This window comes from Neolamprologus brichardi, chromosome 1, assembly GCF_056152115.1.
Source record: "Neolamprologus brichardi isolate AB-2024 chromosome 1, ASM5615211v1, whole genome shotgun sequence".
In the NCBI taxonomy this organism is placed as follows: domain Eukaryota; kingdom Metazoa; phylum Chordata; class Actinopteri; order Cichliformes; family Cichlidae; genus Neolamprologus; species Neolamprologus brichardi.
This window is the reverse complement of record NC_142104.1, coordinates 17,984,928-18,007,705: the sequence shown is the minus strand read 5'-3', so window position 1 is coordinate 18,007,705 and position 22,778 is coordinate 17,984,928. Positions and strand designations below refer to the sequence as shown.

The 22,778-nt window shown below is 42.3% G+C and overlaps 2 protein-coding genes across 13 annotated transcripts; one reads left to right on the top strand and one right to left on the bottom strand.

The window, feature by feature from the left end:
• The first annotated feature begins 691 nt into the window (after positions 1–691).
• On the top strand, positions 692–22,618 carry LOC102781108 (uncharacterized). 12 transcript variants are annotated; one of them, XM_087838326.1, is made up of 13 exons: positions 692–1,084; positions 5,785–5,886; positions 5,969–6,094; positions 6,202–6,258; positions 8,449–8,742; positions 15,826–15,897; positions 19,144–19,247; positions 19,337–19,808; positions 19,898–19,990; positions 20,073–20,109; positions 20,356–20,427; positions 20,508–21,788; positions 21,994–22,618. In XM_087838326.1, the coding sequence occupies exons 6-13, from the start codon at positions 15,859–15,861 to the stop codon at positions 22,248–22,250; spliced, it is 2,355 nt and encodes a 784-aa protein (XP_087694452.1). In that variant the 5' UTR covers positions 692–1,084; positions 5,785–5,886; positions 5,969–6,094; positions 6,202–6,258; positions 8,449–8,742; positions 15,826–15,858; the 3' UTR covers positions 22,251–22,618. The 12 variants fall into 12 exon arrangements, with proteins under 12 accessions (XP_087694452.1, XP_087694436.1, XP_087694460.1 ...); XM_087838310.1 differs by having other exon boundaries at positions 5,961–6,094; XM_087838334.1 differs by having other exon boundaries at positions 5,943–6,094.
• LOC102780631 (transcriptional repressor CTCF-like) lies at positions 7,190–14,200 on the bottom strand. The gene is made up of 13 exons (XM_006780055.3): positions 14,024–14,200; positions 11,859–12,104; positions 11,579–11,761; positions 11,104–11,479; positions 10,845–11,015; positions 10,514–10,647; positions 10,310–10,430; positions 10,075–10,224; positions 9,723–9,883; positions 9,451–9,633; positions 9,213–9,354; positions 8,872–9,018; positions 7,190–8,723 (listed from the first exon to the last, which is right to left on the bottom strand). Exons 2-13 carry the CDS (start codon positions 12,081–12,083, stop codon positions 8,467–8,469), a joined length of 2,250 nt encoding a protein of 749 aa, XP_006780118.1. The 5' UTR covers positions 12,084–12,104; positions 14,024–14,200; the 3' UTR covers positions 7,190–8,466.
• Positions 22,619–22,778: the final 160 nt, after the last annotated feature.

Here is a 22,778-nt window from a genome sequence, read left to right as displayed (position 1 = left end):
ATTGGTGGATGTAATAAAGGGGGACATGTGAGGACATTATCTGGTGGCCCCTAAAGAGAAAAGCTGAAAAAAAAGACTGAAAGAGTCAGTTTGTTCTAATGGCCCATTGTACAACAGACATCAATTCGTCCTTAAACCTTCATTCTGTCTCTAGCCACACCTCCACTTTTTCAATCTGTGAGTACTTGTTTATTTCCACCTTCCTTAAATATGCCTCATCTCCATATTTAACTTATCAAATTATGGCAACTTGCCATTTCAAAAGGTAAACAGACATTAATCTGTTTTTAGACAGGACAATACAACAATTTCCTGATTTGACTTCTCATAACATCCTCAAAACGAACAAGCAGAAATCTGTTCCATACAGTATATATCAAAGTCTTTCTCAACTGACTTTTTTCCTCCTTATAATAAAACTTGTGCCAAAGTTTTTGTTTTCTTTTCTTTTAATAATTTTCTTATCAAAATGACCAGCTATAGCAAGAAGATGCCTCCATTTCTGTTATATCAGATGTATATTTATATTTATAGACAAGTCTCCACAAACACGTATTTTGAGCACTTTGTCGCATTTTAAGACTCACACAACCAAACAAAACAACGTCGCTTACTGGACACATGAAAACGCAGAAATAGTTAAAATCCTGCGTTTATCCTGCTTTTATTTTGAAATGTTCCCCAGACCGGGAATCGCGGTTCTGTTAGTTGCTGTGGCAACAAGGATGTCCCTCTGTCTGTCACTGTTTTCTCCGTTGCTGCTTGTGCTACGCTGGCGACGCCACCGTGAACCCATCGGAAAAAAACAGATATGACGTTTTGGAAGGAGAGCACTGAGGGTAGTACCGACTTCTCCTTCAGCCGTGGCCGTAAGCCGGGGGTGGCGGCTCGGTGAAGCCTCTCATTGGGCCGTTAAATCTATCAGGTGCAGGAACTCCGAGAACCGTTTGTCTAAGTTTGACCGAGGCGAGGAGGAGTGGGAGGAGGAGGAGGTGGGGGGAAAGCATGTGGCACTTTTTCCTCCAGACTTCCACAACAAAACGTTGCAGCTGGGACAACCGGGAGAGCCGCCGAGAAGAACCCCGTGCGTTAAATAACGCCGCAGCTAAACAGCGCAACACAACTGGAGTTCATTATAAACGCAAGAAAAGACAAGCAGACACATCTGATTGTACAGTTTAGAGCTAGTTTAAATTAGTTAAATTTAGTTAAGTCCTCCCATCACAGAAAACACAAGGTTATTAAAAGCTAAAAAAAAAAAGTGTCCCTTTAGCCTTAGCAGCGGGACGCGGATGATTAGCATGGTTGGGTAAGATGTTTACAGATGTGCTGCATTCACGGCTCATGTTTTAACATGCCTGTGATAAAATGTAGGAACAGCTTCTCCTTTAGCAACACCAAATGCTCTTAAAAACGGTTCCCCCTTAAAAATATATATGTATAAAGTTAATGTTTTATGTATATAATATCACGCACGGTCCAAAATGCCCTCCTCCCCATAAAAAAAAGACGGCAATATGTTTTTGTTTTTTTGTTTTTTTAAAAAAGGAAAGTCATCACATGTTATTTCATCTAATTCTTCCCACCTGATCATCCCAGAGCTACATGAAAGAAATTGCAAAGAAAGATGCACTTCCTACTGGGAACTATGCAAAATTTCAGGTTCCTACTGTCTATAGTTTTATAAAACAAAAAAACAATTTTTAAAAAAATGAAGGAATGAATGTGACTGAGTACATGTCAGCTCTGGTTAACACAGAATGATGGATGCTTGCAAATATTTGGATGTCTTATCTCTGACAGCCGAGTTGGGGGCCCGTAGAAACCACATTTTTGCATGCAGGGGCCTGATATTTTAGTTACAGCTCGTCAGAGCGCATTTTCATACAACTGCCGTACAGTATTCCCCAGGTATGCCACTATGTACCAAATATTTTAACTTTCTTGTTATGTTCTCTCGAATTTTCCCTATGTGAATTTTTAAAATGCTCATACAGGGCAGGCAAAGATTGTTTCAGAGGCAGAGCAGCATGCTTTAATTCAGTTACTGTAACCTCAAAGCCCAGCAGGAAGTTTTTTTCTGGTCAAGAAGAGAGGCTGTGTGCTGGGTGCCATTACAAAACACACTGTATGTGTTGTAAATGATGCCAAACATACTGTAGACATTTTTTTAAGTCATGCTGGGAAAATGAGGAACAACACCAGATTTTTTTTGGTAAATGACTGAGCTCAAGTGTTTGTCTCGGTAGTTTAATTAAAAAAAAAAATCTGCCTTCATCCCTTCAAATATTTTATTTTGAGAAAACTGATGACAGTAAGGACCTGCAATTTTGTATAATTCTTATTAAGAAATGCACTTTTTTATTTTATTATTGTTTTTTTTTGTTTGTTTGTTTGTTTTTTACCTGCAGTTCTTTTTGTTCCTTTCTTCAGGCAAGAAGAAGAAGAAGAAGAAGGGTTATTCATCTCTTATGAATTGAGATGGAATAACCCAATAAAACAGGAGGACCTTCGGTGTTGCACACACTATGAAAGCTTGTTTTTGCCAACCCCCCCCAAAAAATGCCATTCACAACTCAAAATTTGCAATTATTATCCCAAATTTTCAACTTACTAACTCAAAGTTCTGAGAAGTTAATTCTCAGAACTTTTTCGTGTTATATATATATATATATATATATATATATATATATATATATATAAACACAAAAAAGTGGCTTTTGGATGACAACAAATGTTTGGTTGGTTGTTTTTTTCTGTGGCAAAAACAAGCTTCCATAACAAACCACTGGTGCTCAAGGAGGGGAAGAAAAACAGGAAAATGCTAAATGGAAAAATTACAACCAAAAACAGGCATTAAAAAACCAGGTCCAGGACGTCACAGGCAGTTTGGAATAAATAATAAAGGCTTTTATATTATTTTAGTAGCCAAAACCCCCTAAGCTTCCACCTTCTGGCTGTTGAGACACAAAGAGGCCCTGTGATATGTTTTTCAACCTTTTTTGTAAGCAAGGATGGAAATGAAGAACCCCTAGTGAGAGATTTAAGGGAAGGGGTGTCTATAACTTAGAAAGTCAAAGATTGGCAGCAAACCACCTTTTTAAACCTCAGACAACAGCCAGAAAGAGACTCAGGTGCAGTGTATGGCCAGTGACACTTGCACCTGAAGACCAGAGTGTGCCAGCACTATAACTAACAACATGAGTATGATTAGGCAGATAAGGATGGTTTTTAATTTCTGACATGAAAACAGTCAAATGTAAGTTAATCAGCAAGTTAGTGTTCTTCGTTGATAATTTAACAAGACAGCTCATCTGCTGATTGGCTGATTGATGCTGTGTTAACTCGGGTATTAGCTAGAGTTAAAAACAAAGTGTCTCTCATTTGGTGTGACATTTATAGTTTGTGATACGCTTTTCATATGAGAGTGAGTGAAAAGTGTGACACTACACCATTTCAGACATGTAAGCTGATCCATCCACCCTCTGGACAGATCCCGGTCGATTGCAGGGCCTGCAGCCAGTTTAGAATCACTACTCAACCTAACGTGCGTGTTTTTGCGCTGTTTTGCACAGCAAGACTCCAGCAGGCCACTGGATTTGAACCTAGGACCTTCTTGCTGTGAGGTGACTGAGGTGACCACCTTAACTTTAAAACAGATTGGCTTAAATTGTTTCAAGCACTCTTTTGATGAGGTGTATGGCTTTAGCATTGTGCTCATGGGCAGCAAAGGGTCCCCACGCTTCATGGCTGAGGTTTTTATCCTGGAAAACTGTCTTTGGTCTGGATCAGGCATCAAGCGTTTGCCTACAGATTTAACAAACTAGTTTAGCGCTAAAGTTCTTTTTGGAGATTTGTTTCATGGCACGACTCCCATGGAAGCCCAGTCTGTGCCAGACTTTGACGCCAACAACTGCTTGCAGATCCCTTGGTGAAGTGTGGGGGCTGAGGTTTCTGGCACAACTTCACCTTCTTCTAAAATGTTCAGAGAGGAGCGGTTAAAACTCCCGTCTCGCTTTTAGACTAAGGACAAACTTTATTGTTTGACGTACGCATTTTGGCTGATAGCCTTGTATTTATATACCTCCATCATATGTACCCACCTGTTTGAAAATTGCTAGGGTGGCCAGTCCTGAACCAGTTTAAACTGTCTTCTCCACAGCACGGAGCTATATTTCAAACAGTTTCATTTTTCAGACTCATAAACACCCCTACATGAATGGCTACCTTACCATGATGGAGGAGTTTGTGTGTGGCTTTTGTCCATTGGTAGGGGATTTGTCCTAGTTGAGGGGACAGATGAAGAGCAATTCACAAGACCCAAATGAAGGGGAAGAAATCAAGGTTTAGTTTACCCTCCCTTGAACAGGATTCTCGTGGCCTCACCCTGGAGCCAGGCCTGGAGAGGGAGGGTGGCTGGGCCTTATTCCATGGGGTTCGAACAGGAAACATGGGCCTGGACTCATGTCGGGCCATCTCCTGCAGGTGCAATGTCTGTCGGGTGGTGGTCAAGGGCAGAGGCCCTGATGGTCCAATGCCCAGCTATCGAGGCTAACTGTTGGGACATGGAACCCTGGGCAGAGATTATGCCTCTCTGCTGGCCTGGGAATGCCTTAGTATTCACCGGATAAGCTGGAGGAGTGGCTGGGGAGACAAAAGGTCCTGGCTTCTTTGCTTAGGCTGTTGCTCCCGCAACCTGGCCCCAAATAAGGGGAAGAAAATAGATGGATGGAGACTTAGACATCCACAGCCCTTTCTGAAGGCCTTAGTGAGCTAACGCTTCGATAGTAAAAAGAAAAGCAGACACTAAACATCCAGTTTGAATAAGATGGGTGCCACGTGTGAATGTCCGTACTCCATGGATAGTATCACCCAAAAGCATTAAGTGAGGCTGTGAGTATGCTGACTAACAGGACAAAAAAAATCGACTTTTTAAAGTAATGCATTAAAATACCCTGCAGATGTTTACTCCTTTTGTTGGTGCACATACAAAAATGAGATTATTTTAGTTAAATCGGGCATGTGGTAAATTAAAATGGCAGCAGTGGCAGTGAAAAGCATTTATAATCGGCCCCAGCGTGCCTTTCTCACATGATAAAAATTCACGGGACAAGTCACATGCAATGGAAGTGGTCATTAATTTTGGATCCTGCTGCTGTTGCACGTTCACTGAAGCCAAAGATTAAACGGAGTTGAGAATTTTATTATTGGAGGCTGATCAGACTGATCCCACAAAGATCCCAATTAGTGTAAGAAAACCATGAGTGAGTGTGTGAGCATGGACATATAATCTTAATGACTTTATAGTGATTAAAATCCACAGCTTCAAATTTAAGAGATACACTCTGGGTCACAAATCTTCAGCAGTTTATTTGTAAAAAGAGTATTTTAGTAAATCGGTTATGCTAGAATAATCTCCAAATTATGACTCATTTAGAATGTGAAATGTTATCAATTGTATCATCTCTCACATTTATATATAAAAGGCAGCTATATGTGCTGTTATAGTGGTGAATGTTCATATTAAACATGGGCAAAATTTATAATAAATAGGTCATGTGTGCACAAATAATCTAAATGCTCTATTTGAAACCATTATTTCTTAGCTCTGTATGTCAAATAGGCAATCTCAGGTATATAATAGCTCCACCCACCTGCTGTTCCAACCTTGTGTTTGTGTGGGACAGCCAGTTAGAAGAAAGCTGGCTTTAAGGGAGAGGTGCTTGTGTCAAACAGAGGCCCAATATTTAATGTAATGGATCTATGTTGTCTCTGTGCTTTTAGATGCTTTGATGTGGCTGTTCCGAGTTCCTGCCTTAGTCTGTGAGAGCACGCTGAGCTTTGCCAGGTTTTGACTGCATTACCTGTATCCGGCTGAGGAAGACAGTGAGTAGAAGGAACAGAGAGGAAGGTGCAGCAGTGAGTCGTATCTTTAGGCACAGCTGTGTTTGTGTTTTGAGACATTTAGACTTTGTAAAAGATGGATGCAGCCACAGTGCAGTGATGTCGTCCAGCAGTCAGGGAGATCCCTTGTGAGGTCTGATGTTGAGCATTTCCACTGGTGAACTAAGAAGCAAGATTTGGGCATGCCCAGGTAACTTTGAGTTTAGCTCTGGGTTTTAATTATTACCAATACAAAGACTTCTTACTGCAGTACATCGCCATGGTAACTTATGCTGCTGACTTCACTTCTCTGGAAAGTACCATCATTCCTGGGAAATGCCACAGACCTCTGTCGACCGTGTGACAAATTTACAGGTAAACAGCATTTAAGTTCTTATTTATATATTACATTACTCTCAGGTCATTACACTGCACCAGGACTGGCAGCCAAAGAAATAAAAAACTAAAACTTTAATGGAATAACTATAACCCATCACATTCTAGTGATACAGATGAGTCTAACTTGCATGATGTGTTTGGTGGTTTTTTTTTTGCTTTCCTTCCTAGCTTCAAAAAGGGTTAACTTTAGTTTTACTGACCAAAGGACTTAAAATGCAAACACACACACAGCTGACTGTTTCCTTTAGCCTGGATTATGTGAGCAACTTCAAATTTTTCCTAATACTGGAGTTTCCTTTCTTCTTTTAAAAACATATTTAAAAACCAAAAGAATAAATAAATATAATAATACAAAAAAAAATGTCACTCTGCTGCCAGTATGTTTGTGACTGGTCAGATGTTTCCAGCGTAATCCACTTCACATGAATATGCCAAAAGAGAGAGTGATAAACAAATGAGATCACTTTGCTTGATTGGAAGGGAAAGTGAAGACAGCTAAATGGCAACCCCGAATATGATATCCCTATGTGAATTTGCGTCATCCAAGTCCAAGCACAAGCGAAGTGGTATATCTAACCAATCTCAATGTCGTTTATCCTTTTTGACTTGAACTGGGACCAGTTTACAAAACAATCATCATATTGTGTTGATTACGACTCAAAACTAGCAACTGAGATAATAAACTCAGCAGGAAACTGTTTACTGAGCTCAAACAAATGTACCCAGTTTTGTACCCTCTGCTGGCCAAGAGAAAGAATGGGGGTTTAACACATCTGGACTGGTTTTACCTTTCACTTACGACCACCTTTTATATACAGTTTATGTTAATGACATCCACTACCAGCCCACCAGAGCCCGTTTTCCCAAATATTCTTTAGGACATACAAATAAAGATTTAAAAAAAAAATTAATATCAATGTTTCCATTTAATAAAATATATTTGCAAGCAAAATAAACCGACATTTCTGTTTTATCACTCCGTTTCTTAGCCAATTTTAATAAACAATTATTCAAGCAAACGTTTTGCCATGAGTGCACCACTAACGTTAATTACTCAGCCAAACCAGACTTTTAAAAACAGTTATTGCAGCTGCAGAAACCTAAAGTCTCGTGTCTACTAGTCTCATTTATTGGTTGTGCAGTTGTACATCTGTTCTCATCTGCCACACAGTTATTAAAAGGTCATTCAAGCTGCTACGTAGCTTTGCATCGCCAATGGTACAAAAGGGAAACAACAACTCAAAGTGGAATGGCTACACGAGAGAGCGAAAACAACCATCTTTTGATCAACTCATCAATGTTTAGTACATACACATCATCTACAAGTGTAACAGTAGCAAGAAAGGAGCATGAGAGAAGCAGTCTATTAAGCTTTAAAAACTAGAATATGCTTAAAAAGGGATTTACTAACCACAGAGAAAGAAAAAGAAATACAATTCAAAATACTCTCTTTTCAAAAAAAAAATATCTTGAAGTGGCTGTGACTAGCAGCAGTATCAAAAGTCCCCTTTATTTAAAATGTATTTCCGCAATCAATTTTTTCAAAAGACTTTCCGCTCTGGGCTTAATTTACATGTTTTTGGCATCACACTGCTCTTAAGTGAAACCCCAGAAGACAATTTTCCTCTGCAGTTTTACTAGACAGCACTTTCCTATTTACCAACGCTTCACTGATAAATATGATCTGGATTTTAACACCATGTGCACTATGTACAAAACAAAAACTAAACTTAAAGAACGATTAGGATGCCTTCGCAGATTTTGAGGTCGGAAATGTATCCAGAATAGAATTGGGTAATCTTGAAATGAACTGAATTGTGATTTTTGACAAGAGGGGAAACCACCCCAAAAACAAGCAAACAAAAAGGGTAAGATACTCCCGTGAACTACAGCCACTCCAAAATTAACTGCCATGAGTTTTTGGTTGGTAAATCATTACTTAAAAAAACCAAAAAACAAACAAACATGGAAAAAAAAAAAAAAAAAAAAAAAAAAAACCTCTTTTCACTCATCTGAGTCACGTATCAATACATGATTTAAAAAGCAAATCTTAAATTACAACAGTGATGTTTTTGTCTGTGGAGGACTTTTGTTATCCTAAATGCCAAGAATTAAATTGCAGACTTAATAAAAGGGCTGGGTTTTGTTTTTCCTTTTTAAAAACAGGGTTGACCCTCACACCCATCACCGGTCCATCATGCTGAGGATCATCTCAGGAGTCAGGTCCCCGTTCGGAGGGGCTTCAGACAGCTGCCCCGCCTGCGTGGCACCCTCTCCCTGGGTCAGCTCCTCCATCTGGATGGTCGACTTCCCTCCACCCACCACCACCTCCTGTGCGGCCTCATTGGCATCATCGTCTTGGTCGGCTCCGACCTCCTTCTTCACAATGATGTCGTCGACCTCTCCGGTGGCCTCGTCCTCCACACGGATGATAGCAGCCGCTGTTTAGGACAATTTCAGGTCAGACTAAAGACACACCTTTTCAAATTGGTACATTTGTTTAAAGGGTACTTTGTTATATGTGAAAAATGCAACACTACACACTACGAGTTAAATGACATCAAAAACGGTCACCAATTAAACGCTTACTGTCTGGTTTGCTCTTTGGGGGGCGCCCACGCTTCCTCTTGACTGGTGGCTCCACTGGGGCTGGGATAGGGACAACAGGCGGGGCCTGCTCCACCTCCATCTCAGTCAGCATATCGTCTTCCTCCTCTACCTCATCAAGATCGCCCTCTATATTTTTTTTTAAAAAAAGGGGGGGAAACAATAACTTGTTAGACTTGATCACATTTTCTTGCACAGCCTTAAAAATCAAGATCTGCAACAATTTAATGTAGCACCCAAACCTCTTTGACAGGCTCCTAAATATTTACTTAAGACACTTTGATTATTTGCATATCAGCTTTTCAAGCACTTGTGTACGAGACCTGTGTCGTCGTCATCATCATCATCCCTCCTGGACTGCATCTTCCTCTTCCTGCCACGTCGTCCCTTTTTGGGTGGTGGAGTTCCGTTTTCTTCTAAAGAAGCGTCACCTGTACAGCTGTCAGCATGACGCAGCATCGTGTTCTGTGGAGCAAAAACACAGAACTGTCACACCTCTGTGACATACGCACACAAACAACCCTCTCATGTGTGCACTAGGATCTCAAGGGTCAGTCCTACCCTGCGAGTGAATGTCTTGCTACATTTGTTGCAGACGAAGGCAGTGGGGATGAAGTTAGGATCGTGGTAACGCTTGAAGTGCATGTCCAGGAGCTGCTTCTGACGGAAAGTTTTCTCACACTGGCTGCAGGCGAATGGCTTCTCCCCTGTGTGCGTGCGCTTGTGCATTATCATGTGGCGTTCCTGTTGGGTAACAGAACAAAAGACATTTAACGTTTGTTTAGCAGTAAAATAAACAGCAGGAGCATAACGTATTCCAGCCCAACACGGACCTGTCTGCAGCAGTAGTCACACTGGTCACATCTGAAACGCTTCTCATTCTTGTGAGTCTTCTGGTGCTGAATGAGAGCATAGCGCTCATGAAACACAGCGTCGCAGTAACGACATTTCTTCCCCGTCTCAATAAAAGAATGCTGTTTTCTCAGGTGAACACCTAAGATGGAGACAAAGGCATAAAAATCCAGTCAGATAAATGTCATATTGCCTTGTTATAGAGATAAAGACCCCCTGAAATATTCTGGTTCTCAACACAAGGCAATCCACCAACTGAGAGCAACATGCTTACGTTCCTTTAACTGTCCTTCTGCATGCAGTTTGAAGTAGAAAAAGTCTCAAATCACTCACCAAGATCACTTTTACGTGCAATGACGGTATCACAGTGTGGGCAGTGAAACTTTGCCACATTCTCTGTGTGTTTCTGCAGGATGTGCATCTTCATGGTGCCGCTTTGTGTGAAACGAGCATGGCAGATGTAACACTCGTATGGCTTCTCACCTGCAACAGAAGAAGACGAGTCAGCTACTCTCCTAAAAAACTGGAGCTAAAACACACTTTGACTGAAAATCTAAGAGGATTTTACCAGAGTGTGTCCTCATGTGTCTCTTCAGCTTATAAGTGTCTCTGCTGGCATAGCTGCACAGACTGCACTGGAAGGGTCGCTCCCCTGTGTGAGAGCGGATGTGCCTTTTCAACTTGCTCACCTGGGAAAAGAGAGACACATTAGCCTTTATCCCATGGTATAGAGACCAGGTTGATGCCCAATTAAATAACTAATATAACTCACCTCGACACTGGAATAGTCGCACATGGAGCACTTAAAAGGCTTCTCGTGTGTGTGCTTGTAGCGACGATGACGCACTAACTCACCGCTGGTCACAAACGCCATGTCGCAATCTGTGCATTTATGTGGCCGAGTGCCTTTAAACGAAGAAGAAAATCAGAACTGTATATTAACTGCTGGTGTAGCTGAAATCTGAAATACAACACTGGATGAAGAGGAGATAAATGCCCACTAAATTTTGCAGTAATAATAAGTAAACACTCTAAAAGTTTACTTCCTCGCTCACCAAGTCCATCCAGCAATTTGTTTCCGTTTCTGTAATTTCTCCAAATACCTGTGTGTGTGTTGAGGTGGTTTCTCAGCAGTGTGACTGTTCTGAACGCTCTCCCGCACAAGTGACATTTATGCGGCCTCTCATCTGTGTGGCTCTTCATGTGTCGGTCCAGGTTAGAGCGCCGTGGGCAGGTGTAGCTGCACAGCTCACACTGGAAAGTCTTCTTAACACCTGGACACAGAGATGTTCAATTTAGCACTGGGAAAGAAGAAAAAAAAAATCTCTTGCAAGTTTTCGTGTAACCTGATCAAAGTCTAACCTTTTTTCTTGATCTTTGTGGGCTTCGGGGGCTTCATGTTGCCCACAACCTTCTCAGCATTAACCTCTGACAGCAGTCCCTCCTGCTGTTCTTCCTCAAAGTCGTACACAGAAACATCCATGTCACGATCGCCTTCTGCATAGCGCAGGCGACTCTTCTTTCCCTTCTTTGCTTTACGGACAGCAGTAATGGGCTGGTAGTCAGGGTCCTTTGTCCACTCTGGGTCATCTTGCGGGGGCACAGAGGTCTCCACCTCTGCTGGCTCTTCATCTTCCTCTTCCTCCTCCACCCTTGTCCCTTGGAGCTCCTCGTGGGCTGCCTGGAGCTCCTCCTGCTCTACAGTTTCCACTTCACCATTTGCGCCCACTTTAACTACCTAGTGTAGGAATATGACATATGAATCCTACTGGAACAAAGACTTCACTGAAAATCAAAGACAATCAAAAGCACCGGGTAGCCTCAAGTCATTTCTCACCTGGAAGCCCTCAGGTAAAGGAAGAGTGTGACAAATAACTGGCTCTGCATCCTTGTTAGCCGCTGACGTCTCAACATAAGTAGCCTGGAGCCCATCTACAGTTGTAGTTGTGACAGGTACCTGCACGAGCTGAAGCTGACCCAGACCTAATGTTGCACCTGCTTGCTCCTCCATGTTCACCACCTGTGAAGAGAGACTAGACTTTATCGTTTGATGGCAAAAATAAAAGACCTGACAAAGATAATCGGGCAAAAAAGTTTAAACCGTGCTCTTTACAAACCTGGAGCGTGATGATCTGGCCCTCGTCTCCACCTGAAACTGTCATTGTGCCGCCTCCCTCCAACACCTCTGTCTTCATTTGTAGAAGAGTTGGATCTAGAGCATCCATCACCATCATCTCCATGTTACCAGCGACTTCACCCTGCGTCAAGGCCTCTCCACCCTCTGGCAGGACCTTTCCATCCGTCACCTGAGCGGACTCCATGGAAACAACCTCGGCCTCCATGGCAATGAGCCAACAAATGTGCTAAACAGAAAGAACGTGAATATCTTTAGCAAAAGACTGATGTGATGGAGAATTGTTTGTAACCAAAAAGTGCTTTGTTTATTTTTTTTTATTTGATCCCCCCTTCCTTTGCCCTCTGGCTAAACTGAAACAACGGGATGGCTTTCAGTAAATCCAGACATGTTTAGACCAGATGATGAAAGCACCTAGATTAACTGAACAAACAATTAAAAAAAAACAAACCCTTGTATCAATATTTGCCTGTGCGCTGAAAACATTCCCAGTGTTTGGTTTTCCTTTTCCTGAATGTGCAGTATGACAAAAAGTGCTGCCAGCAGAATACAAAGCTTTTCCATTTCCAGGATATCAATTACACCCATTTAAACTGGCAACTTTAGAAAAAAACAGTTTAGTGTGTAAAACTGTCCACAGTTTGTTTTGGGGTTTTTTGGGGCTTATACACCAAACTCCGTTTCCCTTTACTTTAAGTTGATGTCAGAGGAGCAGCATGTTTTTTTTTACTTTTTAAAACAAAACACAAAATAAAACAAACAAACAAAACCCACCTCTGCTAGGGATGAGTGATGCCCCATTTTCACCAGGGCCACCAACTAGTAACTAGAGTTGATTTAATGCCTCAACCCAACATGTTCTCTGTTTTCATTTATTTTGTGCTTTCTCATCTGAACATACATACCAAACAGCGCTCATTTTGTACAAAGTATTTTAACGTTTTTCATTTACTGGTCACCATATGTGGAGAGGGCCAGCTAGCTGCAGTTGTGTGTGATGACAAGAAACCTTGTTTTTAGTTAAAGGGTTCCACATAAAGTACCTGTTCAGATAGTTTAAGAAAAGCTCTCCTCTTCAACTGAGCAGATGGGTTGTTTTACACAGCACAATGAAGAGCTGTGTCTATTTAGATTAACTTTAAGTTCGCCACAGGTTTAAATGTGCAAGCTTTAAACAATACACTAGATTATTTAACAGTTTTATTTATAATGTAAAACAAATCGCTTAATAAATTATGCTATAGTTTTACAGATTAAGCTCCCGGGATTTAGCTTTGCTTTTGGTGAGTCAGTAAAAGTATACAAGGGACCAATAAAAGTCTCATCTCCTGGACTTGGGCCCAGTAGAGACCACAGATGTTAAGACTCACCAGAGTACTAAAAACTATCATATTTAGACTCTTTACACTAAGCACGTACAGCCATTACGCAATGACACCCCGCACAAGCCAGAGTTCGAGGAGTCCGGGTCATGTAAACTAGCACCTGAGCCAGAGTGAAACTCTGGTGGACGATGCAGTAACCGTTTTTAATAACTGTGATGCAAATGTTTAAAAGAGTTTTCATTCCTGCCTTCCAGTGGTTATCTGGTTTGGCTGAACGCTGATAGGTTTTGACTGTGAGCCAGTAACAGAAATCACATTTAGTCCGATGCTTCAGGAAGCATTTGTTCGCTTGTGTGTGATTTTTTTAAGTCTAAAAATCCGTTCTCCTTCATTCTGTTCTTATCAATTCACGGGACATCGTCCAAAAGATGATGTATAGTTTAATAAGCGAAATAAAACTACTTAAATACTGTCTCGTGTTAGTTGGTTAACTCGGGAGGCGCGAGTACGTCTGAAAACAGGAAACAAAGGGCACGATAAGATGGACGTCAGGCCTGAACAAACTTAAAACAGGAACACCGATAAATACAGCCATCCCTGTGCACATACATCGAAATATCGGTCAAAAACCAACAAAATGCTCAACTGAAACAGGGAGTTACATTTTATAGACGGATTTAGTGCATTTTAGATAACGATAGAGGGAGACAAACACCCCCCGCCAGCCGCCTGGCCGGTAAGCCCTACCGTGACACCTAGAGGCCGGCGACGGCTCCTACAAAAACGTTTCCGCGTTTGGAGGCAAAGTAAAAGCTCTACTTACTCCTGGTTTCTTCCTTTCCTCGTTATGTTCACTTGGAAGCTCAGCGCCTACAGTAGCTCCTTTCAGTCCCGCAGCGAACGGCCGTAAGTGCTCCTCGCCGGGCTAATAATTTTCTCCCGCTTTGGAAGAGTGGGCCTAACATACAAAATGGCGGCCCATAAGAGCCACTGCGCCTGCGCAACTAGGTGCCCGGGGAGTAAAGAGGAGGGATCGGGATGTTGCTGTGGGTGATGGGCGCCAGATTTGAATTCAGGCGTGGGCGTGGCAACCACGGAGACGGTTATTAAAAGGGAGAGGTTATTGATTAGTTTTCTGATCTGCTATCAGTTTTTTTTCCATCGGGAGTGACCTTTAAACATTCAACAGCATCGAGTCAAGATTAGGAATAACGTTTGCTGGATTAAAGCAGTTCATCCAGTTAGCCACTGGAGGGCGGCATGAAAGTGTCAAATGGGGGTTTACAACATACACACAAATGAAATCGTGAGTGATAATTAGCTGCATAGTGTATGTAAGATGAAAAGAAAACCTATTTACACTGTTGCCATGGGAAAGTAAGCTCCTGGACCCTAGCTTTTAGGGCTTTTCAATTATAGCCCACCATTAATTATTTGGTTCAAAGGTTTTTTAGTTAACTAACACCAAACTAGAAACAATATAGGTATAAAATATTTAAGTCATATGAAATAAAATAAAAAAGCAGCTAAAATTAAACGGGAAATCTTTTATTTTAGCCTTTGTTTACTAAGACTTGGAACTGGGACCTGTAACTAAACACAAAATTAAGAACAAAAATTAAACATGAGATAAAATAAAAGTAGCTAGAACACGAAAAACTACCATACAACTGAGATAGTGTGCAAAATGTAAACAAAAACAGAATTCAGTGATTTGCAAATCCCATAAACTCATATTTTATCCACACTAGAACACAGATACAAAGTAAATGTTTAAGCTGAGAAACCGCTGGAGGAACATTTTGCAATTAGGTTAATTAGACCCATGATTGGGTATAAAAACAGCATCTTAGAGAGACAGACTTTCTTAGAAGTAAAGATGGGTAGATGTTCACCAGTCTAGAATAAACTGTGTCCACAAACTGTGGAACAATTCCTGATTATTGAAAAATATTGAAAATATCTCTGAATATTGTTCCTTGATGTAAAATGTAAAAATACTGTGAATATGTTATCATCTACAGTACATATTGTCGTCACAAGATTCAGAGAATTTGGAGAAATCTCTTGTGTGCTAGGGACAAAGCTGGAAATCAGTTCTGGATTCCTGTGATTCTGGGGCTCTCAGGCAGCACTGTTTTAAAAGAAGAGAGACAGAGCTGTCTATTTTTTATTACTTTCATCAAATTTAGGAGTACATATACACTAAGTTTATTGTTAGTTAATAAGAAAACTCCAGACGATTCCATTCTGAGCTGAAGAAGCTTCTGATAGGTTAGTAGAGTCCATGTGAGTAAATTTGTGGCACAGATGCATATAAGGCAAAACACAGAGCCTGTTTCTTTGAAATGGGAAAATCAAGAGATGTCAACCAAAACACCAGGAAAAAAATTGTGGAGCTCCATAAGTGTGGCTCAATTTTGAATACAATTTGGTGCCATTTACAATTAAGAAATACAGATAGTTTCTCTCTTTACTCTTTATATTTATCAACCTAAAAAAATAAACATTTAGCCTGATTTGATGTTACAATTAAAAAAGTGTATCTGTTTTTATCTGAAGAGTATGTAAATATCTGGTTTCAACTGTATATTTGATGATGTTGGTGTTTGGCTTGATTGTCAGCACAAAGAGGGAGAGAGAGGAACAGAGAGGGAGATGGAGAATGAGGACAGAACAGAGATGGAACAAGAGCAGGTGAGACAGACATGTTAGTCAAATGGTTGTTTACCAAAAGTATCACCGTATCATAGGTCCTCATGTATCTCGTACCTAGTGTTTCTTTTTAGGTTTGTTATTTTTCAAGTTCTATATTTATTAAGTTATGCAGGCTTGTTTGCACAACAAGGCTAAATAATGATATAAACTTTTCTGAATCTAAATAGTGTACTTTGGCAGAATTAAAAAACAAGTGTAGTGCAGGTCTATGATGATTTTTAGTGCTGCTATCATCTAGTTCTGATTCTGGTTCTGTCTTGGTTACATCCTAAGTAGTCCTGATTTTAAACTGTTGTAGTCCTGTTTTAATTTCGGATCAGTTTGGGGTCTGGTTGAATTGGGGTTTAGTCCTCGTGTCTTGATAACCCCCCCCCCCCCACAAATCTCACATGCATACTACCTTAACCCCCAGGTGTATCAAATGTCTGCCTCTGCCTCTGCTGGGGCCTATAAAAGTCTTAACTGCCTTGATTACTAGGTACTGGGTTTCCTTTCATAATTTTTATTTGTATTCAAACCTTAAAAACATTGAGCTGAAATGTGCGTAGTGAATAATGATGCAAATGATTGCATGTCGTCATCTGTCAGCTACTTGTCTAATAATTAAGACTCACATTTCTTTATAATCTGTCACAGTTTGGGAAATATTCCACGTTTTGAAGATCAGACTTGGTTGTGTTCAGCTGGCAGACAAAAGCTGCGCAGTACAGTAATTGCCTTTGAACTGTAATGCATTAAAAGCTTAACATTTCTTGAAATGCAAGTACAAATACCTCCGACATTATTTGTGAAAGTCAGTTACACGTGAACACTTGATCCCCTTGTTTGTTCTGAGCATTTCTGGACTGGTGAAGTTTCTCCAGACAACCTGCTGATTAGATGAAATTGTAATCTGAGCACTGCAAGTTTTATTTGATTTCTGTCAGCATAATAAAGAGATCTAAATAACCAAGTTACTTCTAGGTTACAGTGACCTGCTGTAGGTCTGTTCTCATGTTACTTCATGTGGAGAACCTGACCTTTGTTTATAAATGCAAAAACAAGTTGTTTGTGGGTTGTTATTTTGGAAAAGAAACATGAGCTCCATGTAAATACCAGCCCTGGTTTTGATTATCAAATATTCCAACCAGGAAACCAAATTCCCATGAAACCTGCCATATGCGTCCTTTGGAGGATATGCAGCATAATTAAGATGTATGGAAACTGCTGCTAAGGGCGTGTGCCTTATTTAATGGTTCAGGAACGAGTTTTAATTTTTGAAACATAGGAGAGAACAGTGACATAACAGTAAGAGAAGAGCACAGCGATATAAACAGTGAAATACGTGAAAAAGAGACTGTGTGTGTGTGTGAGGAACTGTTGTGGGGGCGTGCACAACTCTATTCAGATCAAAAGCAAACATTTGTGAAGGAGAGAGGGAAAAAAAAGGGAAAGAAAGATAAGAACTACAGAAAAGCTGTTTAAAACGTGTTTTAGATGTTTTAGACGAAAGGAGAAAATAATAATTAGAATTTGTGCAATTTTAGGGTCTGTGTGTGTATACCACACACCCGATATAACTATATATATATATATATAAGTATGATATAATAATGACAGTACACTTTATACACTAGAGAGATAAATATGCACAGTGCATAAACACCGGGCTTTTAAGATAACTTAATCCTGTCACCACATGCAGGAGAGGTAGAGTAAAACACAGGCGTTACACTAAATGCATGCAATATGAAGTTTTTCAGAGTGGGTCAGTCTGTCATTAATAGCTTCTTTTCCGCATATGAAATTAATTATTAATTTATTACGTAACCACAGTAAAACATTTTGTGCACTCAGCCTTTTCACACTGGAGTAAATCGGTGCATCCATGCATGTGCGGTTCATGGGTGAGGCTGCAGGGATGAAGCAAATGTTAGGGTGGTCACTTTATCCCTGCCTCCTTATTTTATCACCATCTTTTTTTCCCGTGGTATTCCTCTCACAGAGGGGAGGGGGACAGAGAAAGGCTTGGTTCTGTTGTCAGATCTGTCAGTCTCGCCACCCCGGCCCCTCCCACCTCAGCAGAGGCATTACATACTGCCGCTGCTGCTCGTGCTCTTAGCAACGGTGCCTCGGCAACAGAGCCACGGCAACAGAGCTCCACGGCAACAGCGTGCCGTGTGTCTCCCCAATGGAGCTGCCATTGGGCGGACCGGCGCTCAGGCACTACACCCAGAGCAGACCGAGACCTCACCGACAGAAACTGAACTATCGTCCCAGCAGACCGCAGGTACTGTGCAGGAGAATCAGGGAGGTTTCTGTAAAAATGGAGAGTGAGGGAAAGGTGTGTGTATGTGTTTGAGAGAGAGAGGAGGGAAAATGGAAGGGAGGGAGAGAGGAGAGATGGAATAGGGTACAGAGGGGAGAGGCAGGGGGAAGGGAAGGATGGAGGGGGAGTGCTGTAAAAGATGCCTGGTCCCCGGCTTGAATTAGGCAGTGCCATTGTACCGGTCACCGGCTGCTTCAGGAAGCCAATGAAATCTGCCTCTGTGAGTGGGCGCTCGTTTTCTTGCTTTCTCTTTAAAAAAAAGGAAAAAAAAGAAGCCATTCAGTTTCTTCATGTGATCGTGTAAAATATGTGTGTGAGCTCATCCGTTTTCCACTGAGCTGATCACGCTGTCACAAAGCTATTAGGCTGCAGACATTCAGTCACTCCCTTGGAGACAAATGGCCTGGGAGACAAAATTCAAGCAATTCCCCTGACAGGATATCATGTAACGGTGACTTCGGCTAAATTTGCCTTCTGGACTCGAGCCTCCCCCGACTTTCGTTGCTACTTGTGGGCACAGATGTTAATGTGATCAGGACGATGCGGCTCCCAATTTTGATATCACGTTACCTATATTGGCAAAAATGAGTTATGTTGCTTCCATTCAGCGTTTAAAAAATCCAATGACGACCCCCTCCCACTCCACCCCCCAGCACCCATTGTACGTTACTGAGCAACTGAGTCCAGGGAGGCCCGGATCGTAACATAAATGGATGAGAGAATCAAACCAAAATACACCTATAGAGGCATGAGGAGTGCCAGGAGTGTGTGGGTTTTCAGAAGTGATGGTTATATAATGTAAAGTTACATGCTGTAAGATGCGAGTTGTTCCTTGTTAGTTTGTTTGATCCGTGGCGCAAAATATCTGATTTCTGTGTGTGTGTGTGTGTGTGTGTGTGTGTCTGGGGGGTAATTAGGAGACAATAATCGAGAGTGAAAATGAAGTCCTTGAGCTCATGGGGCGTGTGGATGAAGGAGTTGAAGAGTTCTTTACTAAGAGAGTACTGCCTGCTGATACACTGTGAGTATCACGGCACACAAATTAGCCCCTTCATGTTCACCCGTACAAGTGAATAGACCTTAAACTGAGACATACGACTCTTTGTACAGGAAGCTGCAGGATGAGGAATCTATCACAGTGCACGAAGTGGCTCCTGCCAGCTCTGTCCCTTGTCCAGCCCCGACGAAAACCCTCCGGAGGAAGCTGGGTGATTTCTTTACACTCAAAAAGAGGCGAGGTTTGAAATCAGAGACGAGCCATGAGGGGCGTCCCAAAAAGGCCTCCATTGCTGATCTCATTCGCCCTCTCAGGGAGGTTGCGAGATCCGAGAAAGACAAAGACAAAGACAAAGACCGAGTAAAGGAGCACGACAAGGAAAATGAAAAGGAGAAAGCAAAAGAGGCTCCCACTGCTGTTTCTGGAGAGCCAGCTGTTCGGGAGACACCTGTTTCTGGTGCTCCGCCGCTGAGGGGCGAAGCAGTGCCTCCCCGCCGAGCTCTCAGAGAGGGGAAGTCCCAGTCTCTCATTTTGCTATCTGGCTCAGCAGCAGCGGGGTCGACCAATGCCAGAAACACAGCAAAGGTGGGTGTTGCTAGAGTTAATGCCTGTTTTTTTTTTTGTCTTTTTCATTAGTGGATAAGAACTGAAAATTGGTTTGCTGCTGCTTTTAGAAACAATTTGAAGGCCAGAATAGCTTTGAACAGAAGCTCCATCTCATGCTTCAGCGTATTGGAGTTTCCAAACCCCTGCCAGGAGAGACACAGGTTTGCACATCTGCATGTCTGAATGTTGTTATCGATATCTTAGAGGCCTTAAAAAGTACTAAATGCTCCTTTTTTTATGTAGGATCAAGAAGGAGAGATGAAAAAGGCCGAGTCTGAAGGTATGTGCCTTTATCTGTGAGACGTTTAATAGTCTTCTCAGCTCCAGCGTAGTATTAATGAGGCTAAATTAATCTTTGAAGTCTAGGGATTTGTGTCAAAAGGATAGGCTTCTCGACATGGATCAGTTCTCCAATGAAAAGATTTAGTATCTGAGTGGCTGCGCTGATAAGCCAAGCAGGAGTCTGTGGTTCTTTCAGTCTATTATAGGGCCATTAATTCCTGTGGTAATGATTTTTGCCCTTCAGGTACCATCATTGACAGTAAACCCGAGCCACCTCCCACTTTCTCAAAACCTCGAACGATGTCTGCATCATCAGGTAAAACGCTGGTTTACGCTCTCATGTGTACAGAGTACAGTAAGTGAAACATTTTCACGTTTATTTTGCTTGCTTTTTAGACACAAGGCATCAGATTCGGGCAAGTGTGTCAGCGCACGAAGGAGCCGGGAAACCCGCTCTGCTTCCAAAGCCGGTTATCAAACCGGGGCCACCCCCCACAACATCCGGCCGCAACACACCTGAGAACGAGCTGGCCCAAATACAGGAAGCAGAGACACACACGCCCACTAAACTCAGCCCAGCCGCGGCGCCGTCACCTCCGGCCACCACCGCTCCCGCTGCACCGACAATCTCAAACGCGGTCCCCGACTCGACCGACTTTGAAGCTCCCCCTTCGAGTACTGTAACTCCCTCACACGCAGATGTATGCACTGACTCTCCCGCAGCAATCTCCGTCCCCAAAACTACGACCACACCCACAGAGCCCCCCACCAACGCATCCGTTACCCCCACCTCCTCAGAGTCTGTTACTCCAAGCCTCGCTGTCACTTCCACCTCAGCAGCAACTGTTGCCGGGCCTTCCATTACCACCTCGGAAACTGTTTCTGCTCCCAGTGACGAAAGCCCTGTTTCCACGGCGCCAACAAATCTGTCAGCCAAATCGACTTTGCCAGAGCCAAATGGCGTTCTCTCACTTGATGTTGCTCCTGCTGCTGGTGGTGATGCAGCTATTTCTGTCACCACCACAGCTTCTGCGCCCTGCACCAGCGTGTCAGATGTGCCGCCGGGCTTGTCTACCACCACCATCAGCGAAGTCAGTCATGAACCAGCTTCAGTCACATCCAGTAGCTCTTCAACATTAGTCACTATGACTACATCACCTCCCTCTGACTCAAGTGATGTAATTACAGTAACAATTTCACATGACCCCACCTTTACCACTTCCTCCACCATGGTCTCTGCTGCCCTTCCTCCTACCACCTCAGCACCTTCTACCACTCCTACAGCTCAACCTCAACCCCAATTATCCACTGACTCCATTAACTCCGCTTCTTCATCTACCGCCATTCACCCAGCCACTACGTCCGTTCCCTCCACCTCTTCTAGTGAAACAAACCCTACAGACACCACTTCCACTGCTACCAGTCTGAACCGAGCAGAAACCACCTCCACCGCTAGTTCGTCAACCTCCGGTGCAATTAGCTCCCCACTCACGACTGGGTCAGAGCCACCTTTTCCCAACAATGTTGACACTAAGCTCACACCAACTATCTCTAGCCCGCCCACTACTGATAACACAAGTTCTGCTGCACCACCCGCTAGCGATAGTCCAGGCCAAGATAACGTAATCCAGATATCTGATGAGAGATCCGGTGTAGGGCCTGCAGAAAAAGGCACTGGTGAGTTTTAAGTTCAATTCAATTCAATTCAATTTTATTTATATAGCGCCAAATCACAACAAAAGTCGCCTCAAGGCGCTTCATAGATACAGAGAAAAACCCAACAATCATATGACCCCCTATGATCACAAGTTCTGCTTGTGATCTCTGTATGTAGGTGCATGGTGAATGGTGTGTTTTATTATTATTATTGTTTTTCTTTTAGCAGCAGATGGGGAACAAACGAGCAAAGTACTTGAGGCAGACGAGAAGAAGGAAGTGGTTGACAGTCGGAGTCAGAGTGAGAAACCAACCGTGGCCCAGAGTGAACCGACAACGAAAGAAGAGCGGGAAGAAAGTGTGAAAGCTGAAGCAGACATACCGGCTGAACCTGCAGCAGTGGAGGATGGTGAGCGCTGCACAGAGGAAGCAGTGATAGTGGGTCAAAAGGAAGAGGAAACTAAACCAGTGAGTGATAAGTGAGGAAAAAAAGAAAATGCTAAACATGGGACCAACTACTGTGACGGAGGAGGGGGCAGGAGAGGCCACAGTAAAGGGTGAAGCAGAGGGAGGGGAATGATGATCCATGGCACTTCCTACAGGGACCACCACATCACAGCAGCACACCACAAAGGGTGGGCCACTGGACCAAAGAACTGAGATCCCCTCGGTGTGACGTAATCAACAAATCCAGCAGTGTCTTTGTCCTTTTTTAACTTATGTTTGAGGTTTTGCATTGCACGTGTGATTATGTACCATAAGACAATTATTGTGGTAAAAAAAAATACACAATGTTTACAATAGATGGATAAGAGACATAGTTATGACTATTAAATGGAGTATTGAAGTGACTGTGTGAAATCATTACTTTGAGCAACTTCATCTCAGCTTTTTGTGGAGGTTTTTCCCACATCTCACAATAATCCTCAGCCTCGATTATGGCCACATACACTGACAGATTTTAATTTGATCATAAAAGAGCAACTTTCATCTGCAGAGGATGAAAGTTTG

Coding starts and splice junctions, on each gene's coding strand:
- LOC102780631 (XM_006780055.3), bottom strand. CDS start 12,083: ATGGAGGCCGAGGTTGTTTCCATGGAGTCCGCTCAGGTGACGGATGGA. Junction 11,480..11,578: donor CTTTACCTGAGGGCTTCCAG/GTGAGAAATGAC, acceptor TTCCTACACTAG/GTAGTTAAAGTGGGCGCAAA. Junction 10,648..10,844: donor CCACCTCAACACACACACAG/GTATTTGGAGAA, acceptor CTTCGTTTAAAG/GCACTCGGCCACATAAATGC.
- LOC102781108 (XM_087838284.1), top strand. CDS start 14,474: ATGGGGGTTTACAACATACACACAAATGAAATC. Junction 14,507..15,825: donor ACATACACACAAATGAAATC/GTGAGTGATAAT, acceptor CTTGATTGTCAG/CACAAAGAGGGAGAGAGAGG. Junction 19,248..19,336: donor GTACTGCCTGCTGATACACT/GTGAGTATCACG, acceptor CTCTTTGTACAG/GAAGCTGCAGGATGAGGAAT.